The 20,067-nt window shown below is 49.5% G+C and overlaps 1 protein-coding gene across 2 annotated transcripts; it reads right to left on the bottom strand.

The window, feature by feature from the left end:
• Window positions 1-2,613: 2,613 nt before the first annotated feature.
• Window positions 2,614-19,203, bottom strand: HHATL (hedgehog acyltransferase like). Of its 2 annotated transcripts, none has more exons than XM_078871163.1 (12): window positions 18,993-19,203; window positions 14,483-14,674; window positions 13,895-13,956; window positions 13,111-13,224; window positions 12,044-12,238; window positions 9,563-9,772; window positions 8,734-8,905; window positions 7,312-7,456; window positions 5,732-5,767; window positions 4,547-4,748; window positions 3,799-3,943; window positions 2,614-2,989 (listed from the first exon to the last, which is right to left on the bottom strand). In XM_078871163.1, the coding sequence occupies exons 2-12, from the start codon at window positions 14,580-14,582 to the stop codon at window positions 2,886-2,888; spliced, it is 1,485 nt and encodes a 494-aa protein (XP_078727289.1). In that variant the 5' UTR covers window positions 14,583-14,674; window positions 18,993-19,203; the 3' UTR covers window positions 2,614-2,885. The 2 variants fall into 2 exon arrangements, with proteins under 2 accessions (XP_078727289.1, XP_078727290.1); XM_078871164.1 differs by lacking the exon at window positions 18,993-19,203 and adding an exon at window positions 18,782-18,823.
• Between the last annotated feature and the right edge of the window lie 864 nt (window positions 19,204-20,067).

Raw genomic sequence — 20,067 nt, 5'->3', positions numbered from 1 at the left:
AGCGATTTTCTGCTCAATTCAGAAATGAGGCCGTGCTCATCTGTTTATAGCCTTGAGTTCGTGGTGGGAATTCATCATTCCTATGGCAAGGTGGGTCTCTCCAAAGAGACTGCCGCTGTTGACTTCCCCACATGGAGGGGCACTAATTTTATTGACCCCAGAGGGATGATGGGCTGAGTCAACCCCCAACCAGGATTTTAACTCGCAACCTTGCAGTTGCGAGCCACTTTATCTTACACTGATCCACCTGGCTGAATGCACTCTACTTGCAGCTACTATCCTGGTGATTAATATAATTCTCCATTAAGTTTCATTTTCCTACAACTCAAAACGGATTTCGTGTTATTACATGTCACCATTTAGCCTTAATTCCAAAATAATCTTAAATTCTACGGATGTCATTTCATATCTGTAACATTCAACATGCTGTCGATTTGGCCTTTGGTTTTCAATGCCAGCTATGACTTAAAAGCTTAGCGTTAGTTGTCAAATTCTACACCGTGAAATCAATTTAAACTTTGGAGAGTGCCGGTCTCCTTCCCGGTGTCCAGGATACTGTATGTATGTTGAACTTTTTTCACGCCGTACATAGCCAACCATGCTAATCGGAGGCAAAACATGTAAGTGTGGCAGACTTAAGTTAATTCACGATAATGATAACCACTATTGTAATGGCCTGCGAAACAATATTATCTGCTTGACCAATACGCCAGCTGCAAAATCTCCCAGCTGTAAGATCGACCACTGCATCTGTTGCTGACCTATTTAAATCACGGCCCCTTTTTCATTTTCGTCTCTTCAATTGCCTCTCCATTATTCAATAGAAACAGTTATCACATAAATATGCAGGACCTTCTTTCCATGTACAGTACACTATACAGAAGTGTAATGCAGATTTTTGTAAATATAAACACAAAATTTAGACAGTGCAAAACATTCGACCATCATGCAGACATTTGGAAATAATGGGGGCACTCACACTTTACCCCACCACCACCTCCCATGATTTTGAGTGCACTTTATACATTCTCTGTGCTGTCTAAAAATATCTATAGTATTTTATATGCAAATGAATTTTCTATACTGTACAAATTTTGGTATAGGGGACTGTTGTGTGCACGGTACAGTATTTATATATCCTTCATAAAGCCAAATTTATAAAGAGAGACACCAATTGTAACACCACTCATGCTCTTGTCTCGCCAGCACTTTCATTTTTCCACTTCTGGATGAATCCAGATGAACACTTGCTTCCACGTACGTCGAGAATATATATTTGGTTGTTGGTTGTTTAATTCCACTAAAATGGGGGGGGGGGGGACGAACCACTAAGTAAAAACCCTCATCATATCTTCCACGAAGTGAGTGAACTGAGCTATCTTGCATTCCATATATTTACTCAGATAAGACATTGCATTTATCCGTATGAATTCCCACAGCATCCATGATCAGTATGGGTTGATTTGGTTAATTGTCCAAAAATTATCACTGCAAGGCCATTCGGCTGCACACAATCACATCGCACTCCATGCCTTGAGTATTTACTTATGTTTACACTACATGATAATATCCTGTAAAAGATTAAAAAGCTAATGTCCCTTGGGGATTTTCCTTTTACGTCTCTGCTTCCATGTGGAATACAATATATCTATTCCACATTTAGCAGACCTCCGTGGCGTGCTAAGTATTTAATTTACATGTATTCATACATGCAATGTGGCAGTGGAGATCTTGTCGTTGCTTTCTGCTGCTGGTAGAAGCTGGAGGGAGGAGGTGGCAAGACGCCTTGTAGAGTTGCAAATTGTGCCCGAGTAAATGTCGCGTGAGAACCGTCCTTGGGGCCTCACGAAGGCTGTGCAAAATCTGGGGCAAATGCAAAAGTCGCACAGAACTGACCAGGGGGGGGGGGGGGTCCATTACAGAATGCTAATGGAAAAGGGAAATGCTTATATTTTTGCTTATTGGTGCTCAAATCTATTGGCAATCCGGAGGCAGTTTTAGAAATTCCACATTGTCTGTGAATTTCCGAGTAGAAACAACCACTGTTGATTTGTCACCAAGCGGTGCAGCTTGAGTGGGGTTGGTTTGACTTCAGGGAGAAATTGTACGCGCGGTTTCATGCATAGACATGTAACTATTCACCCCGCAATTATTGTATGAACTTGAATGGTCACAATACATTATTTTTTTGTCGTGTTTTCACCGTCTAATTTTTTCTAAAGAATTTGTACTGTCATATTGAACAGTTTTCCTCTCTCCATTAGCCAGAGTTCACCTTTACCATATCATTTGCATATATGTTGTGTACATGGTGGACAGTGGTCACACGCAATTAAATGCAACATCCCACACCACTCGCCACTCACCCCAGCCCCTCACTCTCATCTCTCATAGCTTCACATGCACCAGTAAATAATTTTAAGTATGGCAATGCGTTACACAGCTACACAGTTACAAATGTTTAATTACACAGTGGCACAGGTACGTTTGGCAGGTAATGGCCACGCAGATGCTTCACAGTGCATTGCTGAGTGTTATTAATGTTCATAAACATGGACAAAGTAACCACAGTTGGCGATAATCCACAACTCAACTCGCAAGGTATAATTTAATTGATTAAATATTATTAAATTTTCCTCTTTAAATAATGAGTTTAACCATACAGTTTGGTAATAGATTAAAATTATACTTGACATGGGGCATGACATTGCATTTTTCAAGGAATATTTTGTTGATACAATTGTGGAGTAACTAAAATAAAATGTTACGCGTGGTTTCATGACAGTATAGTGTCGGCAACATAAGTTGGGATTTACAAGCTGAACGTCAGTCTTTCCTGACGAACTCCATACAATGGCACGGCGTCCTTCAAACATGGGGGCACCTCACTCAGTCTTCTCCTTCACAGCATCCAGACGGTCCTTCTCCATGACAAGCTGTACCCCACAGTATGTGATGAACCACACCATGATGGTGGTGAAGGGAAAACCTACAAAACAGCATCAACAGGCCTTTGTCATTGATGAATGGATGGATGGAGATTCGTCACGTGAGACCTCTGACGCCGTTTATAAGGCCGCTGTAAGGTTTATGGAAGCCTGGGGCAGAATGCAAGATGAGGCCCCCTCAGATCTGAGGCCCTTCCATATCGGAGGCCTAGGGCAAACTGTCTCACCTACCATGCCCTCTCTCCCGCCATAGATACCTAAAAGGTTTTGTGCCTCATGCCTACATTCTTCATTTAATCTCAGTTGAGTTATATAACATAACTGCAAGGCTGTAAGTGCAATAGGATGCCAATGCGCAGAGTATGGCTCACACAAGAAAGGTGGTTGTGGTGGTCAACGCCGAGTGCAAGCAAGAAAGTATGTGACAGTGCTTAGCGCAAGGGGAAATTAATACGGGCGTGTACGGGCATTTTGTGGCCACTTCACCCTTTAATTTTTTTTTAATCTGATGTGTTTTAGGGTTGTAACGTGTATTGTCTGGGTATGATGTCCGACGTTTCTCACCACCTGCTGGGATCTTTTTCGAGAATTTTGTCAGAACTTGTAGAAGCCACCAGAACGTCGAGCAAAATGTTGGGCATCACACTTTACAAAACGCGGTACAACCCGATTACACATCGGGTCGCTATACAGTACAACCTAAACGACATGTAGTTGCGTCAAACGTGATTCTGTATAAGTATTCAAATTGCATATGATTTTATTCAGTTAACTGTCAGAGATGCAGAGTGGTGGGGAAATGTTGTGCAGGTGCTGTGATGCTGCGGTGCGGCAGTGCGTAGACTCTGACCGTAGAGCAGAATGCGGCAGGAGACAAGTTCAGCAAATTCGGTGCTGTTGAGAGCCAGCACGTTGTACAGGATGATGGTCCAGTAGTTGGCCGCCCCAAAAATGGCACGCACACGGCGAGACCACTCCAGCGTAAGCCGCTTGCCCTAGGGGGCGCAGCCACATGGGAACGCACGAACACACGCGCGGGTGTACACATAAATATTCCACAGGTTGATGTTGACGAGACTATAACTCTCACTGATTTTTAAAAAAATTCCGTCTACATTAACACTTAACGGGAAGGATTTTCGAAGCCTTGGCCATGTATATGATCAGGTCAACTCAACTGCAATTCATTACCGAGTGTTGGGTTAGGCCTCAAATGAACTGTCCACTTTTTATGTTGTGTAACCCTCCACCACCCGATATCATGAAAGATCTTTAGATACAAGGAAAACAATTCTGCCTTCCTGCACCCACAGCTCCAGGAGGTAATTCTGACTTCCTAGTTTTTTACCTAAAGGTGTTTGACACATTTGCAAGTGAAACGTCATCTAATCACTAGGTTTGCTTCTGTGAACTGTTCTTCAACTCACCGGTGAGCTTAAACAATAATACCTGGTGTGTTAATCGCTTGTGCACATGACAATTTTATTTAGCTTTGTCGGTTGGTGCAGGGTTACGTCACAACAACTAGTCAAGATCATTACATGGGGAAACACAAACATCAATTATGAATCACGTGAACATTGTTCGAGGGCAATTACCTCGAGTTGGGTGAGGGCAGGCAGCGCAAACAGCTTCTGCACCCACAGCTCCAGGTTGAGGCCCAGGCAGTTGAGGAAGGACCACAGGTAGACGACGTCGCACGGGCCCAGCCACAGCGTGGCAAAGGCAAACGTCGCCACCGTGCCAAGCAGCTCCCTCAGGATGTTGTCGTGGTTGACTCCATAGCGGTCGTAGATGTATCTGGGGAAGCGCAGGATTGAGGATAAGGATTTGCGTGCAGAGAGAGGAAACTTGCTTTAATGCCTCAGCAACTCAATGTGCCAAATGTCTCATCTCAACCATTCCAATACCACACGGGCCGTGGAGGTTATTTGATCGTGCCTCAGCATAGACGTTGGAGCACAATCATCATCAACACAATCCCTGGGCAGACAGCCGTAGGTGTCCACTGCACATTTCCAAATTTGTTTCCACTTTCCTCTGTCTTGTACCAATATGCTCAAGTAGTGTACATCTTTCTGGCACTAATCTCTTCTGTCATCAAGTCATCCTCTGTCAGGTCTTTCTTTTTTTCCAGTTACTTACATTTTTCCAAACACACTTTTAAAATTCCTGGTGTTGTCCATCCTACATATGTCCATCCTACATATATATATCCTACATATGTGTCCAAATAGTGTCAGTTTCCTTCTCATCACTGCATGCATCATCAGGTCGTCTTCTTCTCTGCGCAACCGTTTTCTTACTTCTATGTTGCTTTCTCTTTGGGTCCAGCTTACATGCAGCAGTATCCTTCTGTCGCAATGCATTTCGAGTGCCAATACCTTCCAGTACAGTACAATGGATCTTGCTGCACTGCCCTCTGGTAACAATGCAGTCCCGCACCAGTCGACAACACCGGTTGTCTTATGCATGGCGGTCACCCCCATTGAAACTCTCAAGATCTGATGAGACCGGGCACGTTCCACCTTATTCGGTCACAGGCATTTTACGTGATATGTGTCTTGTAATGGCTATGGGGCAAATGGAAAGGTGCCAATTAATTATTTCCTTCAGTCAATAACTGCTTTTTGGATGTAATTACTGCAGCTCCTTGCCAAGTTTGACTCTCACTTTGACCTCATATGGAAGATTTACAAAACTTGTGCAAAAATAGGTAATTTACTAGGCACATAAATCATACTCCATCAGTTATCCGCAACAATAATAACAATGGTACTTACTTGCAAAGAAAGTCGTTGATTCCTCTGTCAAAATGACTGCAACACAAATAAGAATTGTGATTAATTTAACTCTTTTAAATAAACAGTGTTTAAAGGTTGCTACCCCATAAATCGCGAAGTGTAAGGAGAGTAGGTAGTCTCATAATTATGCCTCTGCTGCTGAGGGAGCAACGTTTATCGATTCGCTTTTTTAAAGCAGCAACATGCGGTGCCCACATGCTGCGACCTGGAGCATGCCTGCGCGCGTTTCCACAGCCGATCCTCCCGACACCTCCCACACCGCTCGTCACGCGCGGCACCCGCCACTCGTGCGGGTCGAGTGACAGCGCACGTCGCTACAAGGTTGCCCCCGCCATAGTTCTGCTCTGGACCTCCCCTAGGTCAACTCGGCCTCAAAACGAATTCACACCTGATGTGGCGGTGTCAACATTGCTTTTTGTGTTTAGTTTGTTGTCTTTTGCCCGCACCTCCGATTAGCACGGTTGGCTACATACATACAACATTTACTGGGGAGGAAAACGGCGGCCGAGCATAGTTCCGGCCATGCTACCCCCTCGTGCACCACGTTGGCCCTAAAGAGGCGTTTGTGAAGAGCACTTGACCCAACAGCCTGCTTGGCCTATATGGGGATCTCTGGCTCTTGTGAATGTGTAATATAGTAATTACGGCGGGAGACCACTTGACGGGTAGCACACTTTTATTAACACCCACTTAGCCACAATAACACGTGTAGCCAACTACAGCCTACGCTACGCGTTCCACCCGGCTACACACACGGGCTCTCCGGCCCCGTAGCTTCCAGGGGAACTCACAGACCCACCCCGGCTTGGGTATGGGTCCCGACCACTGGGTCCCACAGCCGGCCCTCACAAGGACGTCCGGCCCCGGGTCCCACGGTCTCGCCTCTGAACCACACAGGGTCCCGGCCCTTACAAGGACAGCGGGGCTAGGGGTCTCAGGGCCCTATCACTTCCTCCTCCGTCTTCTGTCTTCACAGGTTACCAACTCCCCGAGTGCTGCTGCACATCGCCCTAAATAGTCCTCCGCTCCAGGGGGCGAGGCCTATGCGGACCGCGATGTGGACATCTGCCTGCGGACCGCGATGTAGCCACACCCGACGCGCTCTCACACGATCCCCCCCTGCCAGCGCGTACCACCACTACATCTGCATCATTTCATTTGAGTTGTATGCTGGTGAGTGTGTACGCGTGCATTTGTTTGAATGTGTGTATCAGTGTGTGAGCGTGTACAAGTATTTGCACACATGTTCGTATGTGTATAGGTGTGAGAGTGTTTACATGTATATGTGTGTGTACACGTGTGTGCAGTGACGATTATCTGACGTGGTCCTGGGCCTTCCCTAGGTCGACTCGGCCTCAAATTAGTACCTGGTGCGGTGTGTAAACATCGCCACTCGGGAGACAAGGGCGGCCGGGCGTGGTGCTGGCTACCCACCCCTTTGTGTGCCGTGCCGGCCTTCGTAGGTGCTCGCTAACATCACTTGCCAACAGTCTGTTAAAGGCTATACGGGGGACCTTGTGTTGTTGTGTGTGTGCGTGTGTGCGCGCGGTGTATCGCACGTGTCGGCGAAGACGTAGAGCATGGTGATACACTTGGGACGCTTGGGGGGGTCGAAGTGGTCCAGGCGGGCGACGCTGCACACCACGCCGAACAGCATAGCAGCCTTCACCCAGTCGTACACCAGGTTTGCGTACGCCAGGAACGCTTTGAAGGACAGACAGAAACCCCCACCGCACACGACTCAGTCACAGTGGCGGCTCCTGCAAAATCTCTCAGGGGGGGCAAATGTCTGGATGATTGATAAGGATAAGGTCCACCCATGCAATGGATAAATTAACAGCTTAAGCATGTAAAGGCAACTTCACTTCTTTAATATTAATGAAAAATAAAGTGACTCTTACAATACATCTTGTTTGTTTCTATCTCACTATTATTGCAATCCACTCAGTTTCTTTTATTAAAGATTCCACTAGGTGGCGACAAATAATATTGTTGACTGAAACGTGCTTACGTATGATGACGTAAGCACGTTAGTGCGAGCCCTCCCGGAAGCCATAGAGAATGCATTGCAGCGCCCGCCGTTCGAAAAAACACATCTTTGAATGTAAGTCTATGGGACCACTCGGGGCGATTCTCAGCCAGAGTGAAATCGCCCAAAAAGAGGCGGTACTCCACAGAACGTGACAAGACACTGATTGGACTATATCCAGAGGCACAGTAACGGCTGAGATTGGTGGTGCGTCGCCCAATCGCCCTAATGAAGAAACCGCCCCTGCTCGGTCATCGGCTCGCAGCAAGAGGGCGGAATTTAGCCGTCAGCACTGTGACGGGATCCATGCTCGCAATTAAACGGGGACACAGAAAAAGGAAGACGTCGATCAGGTGGAAGATGCAGGTCGTGACATCATTTTGACAATGCACAATAATAAGTGCGATTGGGCAGGGCCCATTGCTAGATGGGGTGATGGCCGATGTGCAAAACTGGTGGACAGAATGGCGGTCAAAACAGAGAAATGTGTCCATGGGGATGTACACCGAGGAGGTGAAGCGATGAGATCAATTTATGTGCAGGAGTGAGATGGACGGCAGCCGCACCGGCTCACGAGGGATGGCGCCAGCATGGGGAGTTCTTTATCCACCATTGGATAGACAGCTGCTGCTGATTACTATGACAACTGTGGCGGCGTTTTGTTTCAATCGGTGCAACGGGAATGTAAATAACCCACACGGGGCTCGTGGGTAACCCACACGCGGGGGAAGCCCAGAGTGCGTTTCATTTCAGACAGGCCTCCTTCAATGAGGAGACACTCTAATGGACTCTGTTTTGTTATGATTTAAATAATTTAAAAGAAAGCACCATTGTGTCACTGCAATTGCATTGTTATTAATAATTGCGATCCTATTTAAAGGATCGCTCCTTCTCTACTGCTGCCCGCGTGGTCTGCAGGGAGGGGGGGAGGGAGGGTGCGTCACCGCCGTACCGAGACCCCAGTCGGAGGTGTCCTCCAGCAGGGAGAGGTCGGCAGGGATGGTGACGATGTAGAGGAAGTGGAAGAGGATGTCCACGAGCAGCACGACCAGGAGGTGTCCGCACACGCCCACGTTGATCCCCCACAGCTCGTGCTCCTTGCGCGCCAGCGAAGAGTCGTTCACCTGCCCGTGGGACCCGCGTGGGATCAGTGCTCATTCCCTCCGGCCGCACCAATGCCCTCGCGGGCACAAACCATCGGTGGGAAGTGTTACTAAAACAAGATACGATGAAACTGCAGCTGATTAATGAATGCATCCTGTGCGCACCGTTAACCAATGCGTAATGACCAGCGTGGCAAAGAATGGTAAAAAAAACACCCATGGCATGGGCCGACTTCTACACAGCAGTGGATTGACAAAGGGCTGCAGACTAATTAAACGCGTGACTGTTTACCAAGATGAGTGTTAGAGAACGACCCATGGAAGCGAAAATCACAAACTACCTCTTAGATCCCTGCAAGTGACCTCTGGTGCACCACACGAGTGGGTAGCACTTTTCAACTCGATCTGTTATGGAGTGCTAAATTCACGGCACAACATTCAAACCTATATGATTTAATATCCATATAGAGTGCAGAACCAAATCTAACAAGGCAAATGTAAATGTGCAGTCGATGGTGACGGGCTAAAATATTTAACTCACTGTACCCGAGTACCTGGTTTTAAATCGCAGGCGGCAGAAATCTGGATTCGAACGCAAGATCCGAGCAGTGGCACCTCTGAGCCACACGGCCACTAAGCAGGAGGCCTCGGCGTGCGGCAGATGTCGGGGCGCGTCACCTGCTCGTGGAACTTGTCGTAGACCATGACGGGCCCAAAGAAGAAGAAGGGCAGGTAGAAGTTGTACTTGAGCAGGTCCAGGAAGGAGTAGCTGCCGCCCTTGTAATCACAGTTGTCGAGCGCGAAGCTCAGGCAGCGCACAATGGTGAAGGCCGAGCCGCCCGCAAAGAGGACGTCCTGCAGCTGGAAGTCGCCCGACACGAAGCCGTTCTGCGCCGCGCATCAAACACAGGGGGGGTGGAGAGAGATCCGGACGTCATGGGCAAAAGCTCTCAATCATAGCCAGGGTGGATGGCGATCACGGCAGAATTAAACCAATTCATAATAAAGGTTTCTGGGTTAGATCGCGTAAGTATAAATGTGTCGTTTATATTAGATCGCGTAAGTATATATGTGTCGTTTATACTTAAGAATAAATGTGTCGTTTATACTTACGCGATCTAACCCAGAAACCTTTATTATGAATAATTATTGGTCGCGAAAGCCTACGTGTTAAATAGAATTAAACCAATTTAAACAAAAGCCAACCGCTGAATAGAGTAATGATAAGGACCACTCTTGCTGATTGTGCATGCCGCTGCCTCTCACCCGATGTGTATAGAGGACATATTGTATAAACATTTTGACTTGACTTTCAGTACAGCAATCCCTCACCAACCGAGTTTTTCGCATCCGCGGTATTTACGTATCCACGTCTTTCCTTCGGCATACCAATTTGCTAACCGCGGTATGGAGTTTCGCATATCCGCGGTTGATCACGGCGACTGCGACTTGTCATTGAGAATCTCCCACATCGCGGTGTCCGCTCCATGCATCGCCTCGTCTCCAGCCCCGGCCACCGCTCTCCTCCCACCACCAGGTAGAGCTGGAGAGTGGGCAGAGCTCCTCGTGCCTTTAACAACCACCTACCACGTTACCTCGTCAACTTCAACCCTCAGTATGAAAGGTAAATAACATTATTTTGTTTTTATTGATTATGCCATTTGAAATTGTATTTTGTTACCGTTTATTTTATTTGCGTTGAGTGAAGGAACAGGCAACCTGGTTAGGCCTTGACGAGTGTGACCGTGGCCACGGCTGCCCTGACCCCATGTTTTCCTGACCCCATGTTTCCCATAGGGCCTTAGAAATTGCCAACCGGGGGGGGGGGGGGGGGGTTTCCAACTACGGCGGTTTTCAGGAGCGTAACCCCCGCGGTTGGCGAAGGATCGTTGTATTTAGGAGGTGGAACCGAGTCTTCAGGAGGGGGCTCAGGCCCCTCCAGCCACAGCGTGGGTACAGGAACTCGGCCTGGCAGCTGGAGCTGCGGGTTTCTATATTAAGCTCACGGTCACAGAGCTGATGTGTGATATGGGGCTTCCCTATTTGATTGATTTGGGGAACGATGCATCGAATCATTAATATGCATTACATACATCTAATATTTTGTGTACGAATAGGCGCGTTTGATTAGCACGGCGTCACGTGATGGTTTCACGTCACCCCCGTGGCCCATTCACCGCAATGTCAATCAATGGATTCTTGAGTTGAACCACGATTCTGAATTGTGACGATTTCTTTAAATCACCGGGAAAGTAACATTTTCCATCATTAATATACACGATCTCACTTTTAACCTCTCGCATTAATTTTTTTTAAAATCTTGTTTACCTCAAGTGGATTAATATTCAATGCGTGTAATCCTCTTGTACAGGGTGTCACAGCTTTACGAGACATGCATGAACAAGCTCGATCCACAGAGTTGCCACTCATTTATTTCTAATTGTTTATGCTCTGATTGCTTTTTGATTGTTTTTGCTCCGATTGGTATATGTTTCATCATTTTAATTTACTTTATGTTATTTGCTTTGGTAATTCTTGTGACACAGGCCAGCCTTGCAAACGAGACCTATCCTCGTCTCTTCAGTTCTCACCTGATTACACAAAATAATCCAAAACGTTAAACCTTGTCCTGGTCTCCCCAGGATCGTCCTATTATTTTAAATAGCTGCCCTGTTAAATATGTAAGTCTTCTCGAGACACTTAAAGTCCCTTCTGTCGTAGTTGCATAAAAATAACACGATACCACTCCAGACCATGAATGTGTATTTCTCCCGTCATCCAGTCTTCCTACCGCCGAGAGCATCCTGACTCTTTTGAGCAATCCCACCCATTCGAACTGAACTATATATACAAAGTTTTATTTGACCAGAAAAAGCCCGCTGAGCTATATAGCTATTTTTCAGAAGCGACCTGTCCACAAATGATATCCTAAATAAGTGGATCATCATGTGGACATTTACAACAGCGAAATACGTGTTGATTCTAAATGTGGATGGGAAACCGGAGGACCTGGAGAACAATCCACGCGACCGTGGAGAGAGACAGAGAGACACGAAAACTCCAGGTATACAAGCGTCAGGGTCTGGATGGAACCCACGATTGACTCCTCTATAGCGGGCGAGGTAGTTAACATCTCCCCCCCCCCCCCCCCCGTGGCACCTGCCAGCTGTTGAACGGCTCGGCCCTGAAGGTGGCGAGCGATGCGAGTCCGGCGAGGAAGCAGAGCCAGCGCTGCTTGGCGAGTCCGACGGAGTAGAGCAGCAGGCAGTGCGACGCCACGAGCAGCACGTACTGCAGGCCCATGGTGGCGGTGACCACCAGCACGCCGTAGGCCATGTACACCAGCGAGCGGCGCTGCGGAGCACGCGGACACCAGACGGGCGGGGAACTCGATCTACGGGGCCTTTTTGGCAGCATCAAAATGATGAAACAAGAAGCATAGGGGTTGCCATTTTCGGGCAATAAAACAGGTGTTACGATGTTCAAACACCACATAAATACCGTTTGTAAGGCATCAGGTCTGCATGAACCACACGCACTTGTGGTAACACTGGTGCGACAAGCCCATGAAGAAGGCTGTCTCGGTGGAGGATAATCAGTTTTGAAGACAATGTCTATATTATATTATCAGAGCATGTCTGTTTGCATGTTTTGCCACAAATGTGTGTGGTTAATGCAGACTTGGTGCTTTGCAATAGGTATCTATTAGGTGTTTGAACATCTCAACACCTGAAATAAACTGTTTTGTTGTCAGAAAAGGGTAAAACCTATTCCTATTGTTTCTTCATTATGTTGAACTTATTTCGCACCGCACGTAGCCAACCGTGCTATTGGGAGGTGCGGGGGAAGGACAACAAACTAAACACAATGAAAATTGGCTCGGCACGAGGCCACCCACGTGTCATCAACGACGTTTGACGACTTATTCGGAGCTCAATTTCAGCTGGGTCCAACCCGGAAAATCTACATTGCAGCAGATGGGAATCAGGAATTTCCCATTGGCTATTCCACTCCCAAAACTTGGCGTTGTGAGAACTGGGGCATTAAAACGAACCCTAAGCATCTTAAAGGAGCTTTATAGAATCATAATCTGTATTTATACTGGAGGAATCGGATGAGCTGTAAAACTATTTTTGCACATGTTGAGTAGTTCCACACGTGACTTGCTGCCGCCCCCCCAACTCCTGCCCACATGCCCCCCCCCCACTGATGCAGGTGCCGGGTACCTCGGGGAAGAGGAGCGACGCGAACTTCCCGAAGAGCACGTGTCCCGACAGGGCGAGCAGAATGCAGTTCCGCCACTTGGAGAACCACATGAGCCACTCAAAGTCCGCGATGTCCTAGCGGGGGACAGGAGACGTCGTCGTCACGCAGGCACGTCCGGGGTGGTGACGAGGGACGGCTCCTCCACGCTCCCTCTCCCATGGTTCGCTCGTGGCCACCGCGATTGCCGGTTTACTCGTTCTCTCAAAAACGGACTCGATCACCCACCCACCACCACTCACTCATTCACTCACTCCCTTACCTCTGCACTCACGAACTTCCTCACCTATGCACTCACTCACCCATCCACCTCCCCACTCACGCATGCACCCAACGACGTCCTCACTCACTCACCCATCTACGAACTCATCTATAATTGAGTGCAATAAATGAGGGTGTGAGTGGGTAGCTGAATGGATGAGCGAATGCTAAGTTAGTGAGTGAATCATCTATCCACTCACTCACACCATGACTGATGCACTCACGTATTCACCCAACCGACCATTACTCCCATCTACCTTCCCACTCACTCATGCACCCAATCAATCCCTCACTCACCCATCCACCCACCCACCAAATAATTTCCCCAGCCAATCACCCACACACCCGCCCATGCATCTACTCACCCATCCATGCATCTACTCACCCACTCACCAAACTGCTTGCCCATGCATCCAATCACTCACCCACCCACCCACCGGCGCAAGGGCACGTGGGCGTGTGGCTGTGCGGCCGTGCGATACCCACCCTCTTCCTTCCGAAGTAGGACCATCCATCCTGCAGACCTTCCTTGAAGTGTCCCCCGTGTTCTGAGACGAGACACGAATCCAGTTCGAACAATCAACAGCGTCCCTCCGCTCATTAAACCACATCCTGGCAAGCTAACAGTTTGGTCTGTGCTTGCAGTGCGGCTGGGATTGGTGTTCACAAGATTCACTACCCCAGGTCGACTCAGCCTTAAATGAGTATCTGGAGCGGTGTGTAAACATCAGCACGGGGAACTGAAAGGCGGCCGGGTGTCGTGCTGGCCAACCCACCCCCTCGTGGAACGTGCCGTCCTTCATATTCTCTCCTCGCTGATAGCACTTGCCCCAACACTCTGTGCATCTATACAGGGGATCTTGTCTTAGTCTACCTGCATAGTGTAAATACACAGGTATGTGTGTGCGCGTGTATACACGTGCTCGTGTATGCATGTACTCGTGTATATAGGTTCACTGTGCCGGCCTTCATATGCGTTCACTGTCAGCACTTGCCCCAACAGCCTGTTACGGGCTACATGGGGGATCTTTGTCTGTGCATCGGTGTGTGCGTGCGCGCGCCTTGGTGCCGCACCCTCGGAGACGGCCGCGACCCAGCTGGCCGCCCACAGCAGCGCGGCCCCCAGCACGCCCGCGTAGGCGCACAGCTCGGCGCGCGGGAGCGCTGCAGCCATGGCGAGCTCCTCCGCGGCGCCACGGAGACACACGGACGCAGACGGCGGCTCCGACGGCTCCCGGCGGGGACTCGCAGCCCCTGCGGCGCGGCCTGTGTCATCGCAACAGCATCTCGCGCTCTGCTACGGATGGAACCTCCGAGGCTACTGGACGAGAATCATCGTCGTCGTCGTGGTCGTGGTCATCTCACCGTCGCGTAAAACACACCGCGAGCTGCCCCTGCGGCAGCCTGGCCCAGGGGCTGGCCCAGGGGCTGGCCCAGGGGCTGGCCCACGGGGCAGCGGTCCCCGTGTGGCACGAGGTGAACGCAGCACCCCGCCTGCAAGTGGCCATTGATCTGCCAGTGAGTTCGCAATGCCGTTAAGTGGCCCTTTCGAAATTGAGTAATATGCGTTTGATTTACATTTTTTTGCAAATTTGGAACATGTTGCCGCCACACATGCACAACTCTTTTTGGAATAACGTCGTGGGATATTTAAATGCCACTGTGAAGCAGACGGCGTGTCTTGTATGGTTAATAAACCAGCAGTATTAACCATGGTGGCTGTGTAGATCGAACCGCAAATCTCTGCAACGAGCAGCAAACGCGCGACTGCAGGACCATGTCCTCGCCCCGTATTTGTACGGCTTGGCTTTTGAGATCTGATGAGATCGGCAGCGTCCAGGGAGACTTGGTCGCAGGCTTACGTACACTGCAGCATATAGTCAAAAGAAAGGAGGCAAGTTCTACTTACTGCTGCTCAAGAGAGATTTACAGAGCGGTCATCGCAGGTCTTAAGCCAGAGGTGCAAATTCGACATTCCCATGGCAGGGACCTTTTACCTTGCTGATCTCGTCAAGGAACATAAACCATCACACAAACTTCGGTCATCCTCGCAGCGGATTTTGGCTAGGCATGGAACAAAGACGGGCACCACATCATGTGCTTTCAGATGCGGTTCTGCGGCCATCTGGAACGCTCTTCCCTCAAAGTAGAAAGCCACTGGAGCTATACACTTTTAAATCTAGATTGAAAACCTATTTATTTACAGTTGTTATTTGTGTTTAGTTTGTTGTTCTTCCCCTGCACGTCTGATGAGCACGGTTGGTTACGTATGTGTAAAAGAAGTTCAACAAACATACATAGGGACCAGCCGATTGAGTGGACAGCCACTGTTAGCTTCCCACAAAGAGGTATATATATTTTTGACACTGAAAGTAGAATCTCTGAGTTGACCTTGTGGAAGGATTTGAACTCGCGACCTTCTGTTCGTGAGCTGTTTCCTCTAAACACAAAACCAATCTCTGGCCATATGACTCGATGTTTGACAAGACTTATTATTGACTACAGGTATGCTTGTGTTTTGCAATTGTGATTTATAAAGTGTCTGCATACTAATAATGAATAGTAACATTCTTCAACAACCACGGATGAAATAGTCAACTGGGAAACAAGTGGCAATGATCAGTTTTTCTAATCATCTACAGACGATAAGACGAGTGAAGTCAGGCGTTGAGGAGATGGGGCGATGTTCGGCAGAGCCATGAAAGTATTTACAGCACAGGCAAAGGGTGAGGTGTAAACACCAATACCGGTCACGTGCAACTGTACGTGATGCTGCTGCTGCAGCTGCTGCCGTGGATTATTGTTTAGCACGCTGGTCTTGCAATCCAGGGGTCTCCGATTGCCGGTGCAATCCCCTGGCGTGGCGCTAAAACAAAGGTGCAGGTTTCTTAAATCCCTCCTACATCTGTCCGCCCAGCGGTATCAATGGGTACAGTTGGGGGTACAGTGTGGATAACTCCTGCCTCTTCCCAGATGTACTGGCCAGCGTGGAAGAGTAGGCCGAGTATCCTCGAGAGCCCCCTCTAGTCGAGGCCTTTCTGCCAGCAGTGACACGAGCGCGCAATTGCAGGGCTGCCCCTTTACGTTACAAATGCAATGCGATTGACGTCGACTCAAGGTAGGATTCTGTGGCCGAAGGGAAGAGCCGTGCAGGCCAGGCCTGGGCAACGCACAGGCGCGCGTGAGCAAGCACCGTGCGCGTGAAGACGACGTTTGTGTGCCAGATGCACCGCGTCCTGCGCGCGCACCACACAACTCCACGTGTTTGACAGGAATCGACAATTTGCCAGAACAAAGTAGATTCAGGCTGTCAGCGGCCGGGCACGAAACGTAAACATTTGTGAAATTTGGTGTGGATTTAAATAACATAAAAGAGTCAACCAAACTTATAAAAACACATTCTGTTTGCCGTGATAGAACGAACGAAAGGAAACAAAGAACATTTGTAGAACAAATTTTCAGCCCACCACTTACAATTCAAACCACGCAACGGGGCTTTTTTCAAAAGCAATGTTCAGTGGTGAAGAGGTTATTCACTGAATCCCTTATAAGGGGGGTGGAGGGGGCATCTACAAAATCCACAGTGCTGCCGGGGGTGCTGCCGATGATAGCGAGACGACGATACGAGACGCATCGAGCCATCAGCTGTTTACAGACTCGCACACGCACAGCCGATCCATCAGCCACGCGAATAGCACGCGGGCGGGCGCGCGCTGGCACCTTCAAAGACCGGCGCGCGGACTTTGTGGATTCCGGTCACGGTCCCCAGAGCCACTCAGCATTGTGTCGGCGAGCCACTCCAGTCCCGTCGAACGAATGGGGTGCACGGCTCAGTGATACACGGTGCTTTTTTCTGGAAGACTTTGCTGGTTTTTCCTGGATGTTTCTGTTGCGCGTCGTCACTTTAAGCTGTTCTTGTTCATGTTTTAGTTTGTTGCGGTTGCACCCGAGTCAAGAGCCGCGTGGCTCACAGGGCCGTACCTAATACATGAAACTGGATAGCCAGCGGCCTCTGTACTCTGTGGGACTGAGTACACTGGAAAGAGATTTTATCCAAGTGCTAAAAAAAGAACATTGTTTTAATGGAAGTGTCGATTATAATAATAACAATTGCAGCCCTTCTTCAATCCACTGCCGGATGAATGCCACCGCAGGCCGTGTCGGTCAAGGACGAGTGTTTGGCCACACGTCACCACGCTGGCGACTTGAGGTTCGTGAAGGGGGCTGTCCAGAATCGGTTCACAAGTCACTCGCTGCGATGGCAGCCGTTGCTGGGAATCCAGCTCAGGTTCACAGAGTTCATGGCGCAGCGCACTATCCACTGGACATTTTAAAACGTTAAATATAGTGAATATTGTTCGTGACGAATGTCAAACTCTTCCATAAATGAGCCACAGTTTGAGTTCACGCCTGGTTAAGCCTCTCTGAAGAGTTAGTCTAAACATACGAGGATACATATCTCTACAGATATGCACAAATGTGTATAAGATGTACTGTATGCATTACTAGAATGTATGCCCATGGAGATACACAAATAGTACGGACGAATTTAGAAATGTATCATTTGATAGGGCTGGTTCTGCGTCTGCACGTAACTTTACTATCACAGAGCTCACGATGTATTACCTCCACACCTTGCAATTGCAAACAACGTGATTATACAAATTAAGTAATGCGCTGCAGTATATATCTCTACGCGTAAAGCCCCCTCATCAATCCATCGCTGGGTGAGGGTTTCCCCACACTGCGATTCGTGAGGGCGTCACGATATGGCCATACTTCACCACGCTCGTCTGTGAATGTGGGGGGGGGGGGGAGCATTGACGTGGGAGCATAGTACAGTACAGCAATTGACCTCTGCTGTCCATAACGATCCGAAACTATTCTGGCGCTTGCCTCATTATGCGGTCATCAATAATTTATCGGAAACAAGTCACAAACAACTACCTTTCTTTTCGCCTATAGCCTGAGAGATATCCATTAACAGATGAACATGTAAAACACATAAAAACAGAAAATCAACAATAACTTCACAAGATCAACACTGGAGATGTTTTACCGCAAAGGGCAGAAATCACGCGGTGTGTTCGTTGCTGCTGTGCCACAAGGGATAAGCCCCATCGCAGAAGATAAAAAACGACTAATCTACACCACCACCACCACCACGCTCTGCGGCAAATCCCTGCACGCGCCCATCAGGCGATTTCTCAACGCGCTCGCTGAGCGCACGAGGAGAGCCCACAACGAGGGGGGATTTTCAGCAGACAACGACCGACTCATCCCCCCCTGCACTCGAAACGTGTCGGGAATGATTTTCGGGACACTTTGCACGCTTTTCGTTGTCACTGCGGCATCGGCTCTCCCTATAAATACCCCGGCGGCGTGCGGCGTGCAGGACGCCCTCGCCTGACTCTGCCCGCAGCGGTCAAATCAGCGGCGGGCAGAGTCCCGCGACGCGTGCCGATGTGGCCTGAGGCGGCGACGATGGAGGACGACCGCGACTCTCGGACGGGTTTCCGTCCGACGTCTGCTGGTGCAGTTGGTAGGGAGAGGAGGGGGGAGGCAATTGCTGTAAATTACTCACCGGGAAGATGCAAGCTTGCGAGTACACGCACGCGCAAAATCAAATTTTATCGTCGAGCGATTCGGCGATGTCGCTGCGAGCGGTGCATCCTCCCCTCGCCCTGCCGCTGAGGTTGCCCGCGGAGTATTTTTGCCGGGACATTTTCCCAAACAGTGCCCACCCGCAGCTCCCCACCATTCACATCGCGCCCTCCTCGCCGCCCCCACCCGCGGCTCCCTCACCCCCCGCCACTCGCGCAGTGATGGACACGAACAGATGCAACACCTTGATATAGCCCCGGCTGAGGGGTGATGAGAGAGAGAGAGACGGAGCCCCTGCTGCCCCTGCTGCCCCTCCTGCTGCCCCTCCTGCTGCCCCTCCTGCCGCTCGTTGGGCACAGATCACGGCACCTCGAGGGCGCTCGCCGTGACCTGTGTCGGTGCCACCCGCGGGCCGATCGAGAATTGTGCGTTGGGTGCGTGAGGCGCGGCGGCTTCGTGATGTTCTCATCCGGACCGAAGGAAACGCCTCAACGGAATGTCAACAAGAGGGGCTCGTTCGCAAACTACTACGTGACCAAAGATGCACACAATCAGAATATTGATGTATACTGGAGGAATCCTATGAGCTCTACAGCACTTTTTAACAGATGTCCACCCTTACGGCCACGCGTTAAGTATTCAGTGCTCCCTATATGTCAATCGTGTAAAGTACCCCGACACGGGAAAGTCTTGAGCACCCACAGTCCTCGATAAACTCAATCCGACAAAACCCCGCCGAGTGTTTTCTGGGGTCTAAAACAACGCAGGCGTCGAGGCGGAGTGGACGCGGCGTGAGAAGCGGGGCCCATCGGGGCCCTGCCGAGGGGCTCGCTCACCCTGCCGAGCGAGCGACGCAGCAGACGCCCATCGCGGGTGGCGCGCTGCCCACGTGGGAGAGACACCGCGCGCGTTGGCGCACACGCGGCGCAGCTCCGAATCGCGAGTTCCGTCAAGACTCGAGGTCACGCTCAGACCTTGCGTCGAGGCGGCCGCGATGCGTCTCGTGAGAAGACGCCCCGAGCGAGTTGTTTAAGGCGACACGTCAAGTGCAGGCG

Source organism: Lampetra fluviatilis, chromosome 31 (assembly GCF_964198595.1).
Source record: "Lampetra fluviatilis chromosome 31, kcLamFluv1.1, whole genome shotgun sequence".
Taxonomy (NCBI): domain Eukaryota; kingdom Metazoa; phylum Chordata; class Hyperoartia; order Petromyzontiformes; family Petromyzontidae; genus Lampetra; species Lampetra fluviatilis.
This window is presented reverse-complemented; position numbering and strand designations above follow the sequence as displayed.

Bases quoted from the DNA above. Each gene is read 5' to 3' on its own strand.
- HHATL (XM_078871163.1), bottom strand. From the start codon at position 14,582: ATGGCTGCAGCGCTCCCGCGCGCCGAGCTGTGCGCCTACGCGGGCGTG. The intron at 9,773-12,043 runs GTGCCACGGGGG...TGCGCGGCGCAG, and splicing joins AGCCGTTCAACAGCTGGCAG to AACGGCTTCGTGTCGGGCGA. The intron at 8,906-9,562 runs GTGACGCGCCCC...TCCCACGGGCAG, and splicing joins ACGACAAGTTCCACGAGCAG to GTGAACGACTCTTCGCTGGC.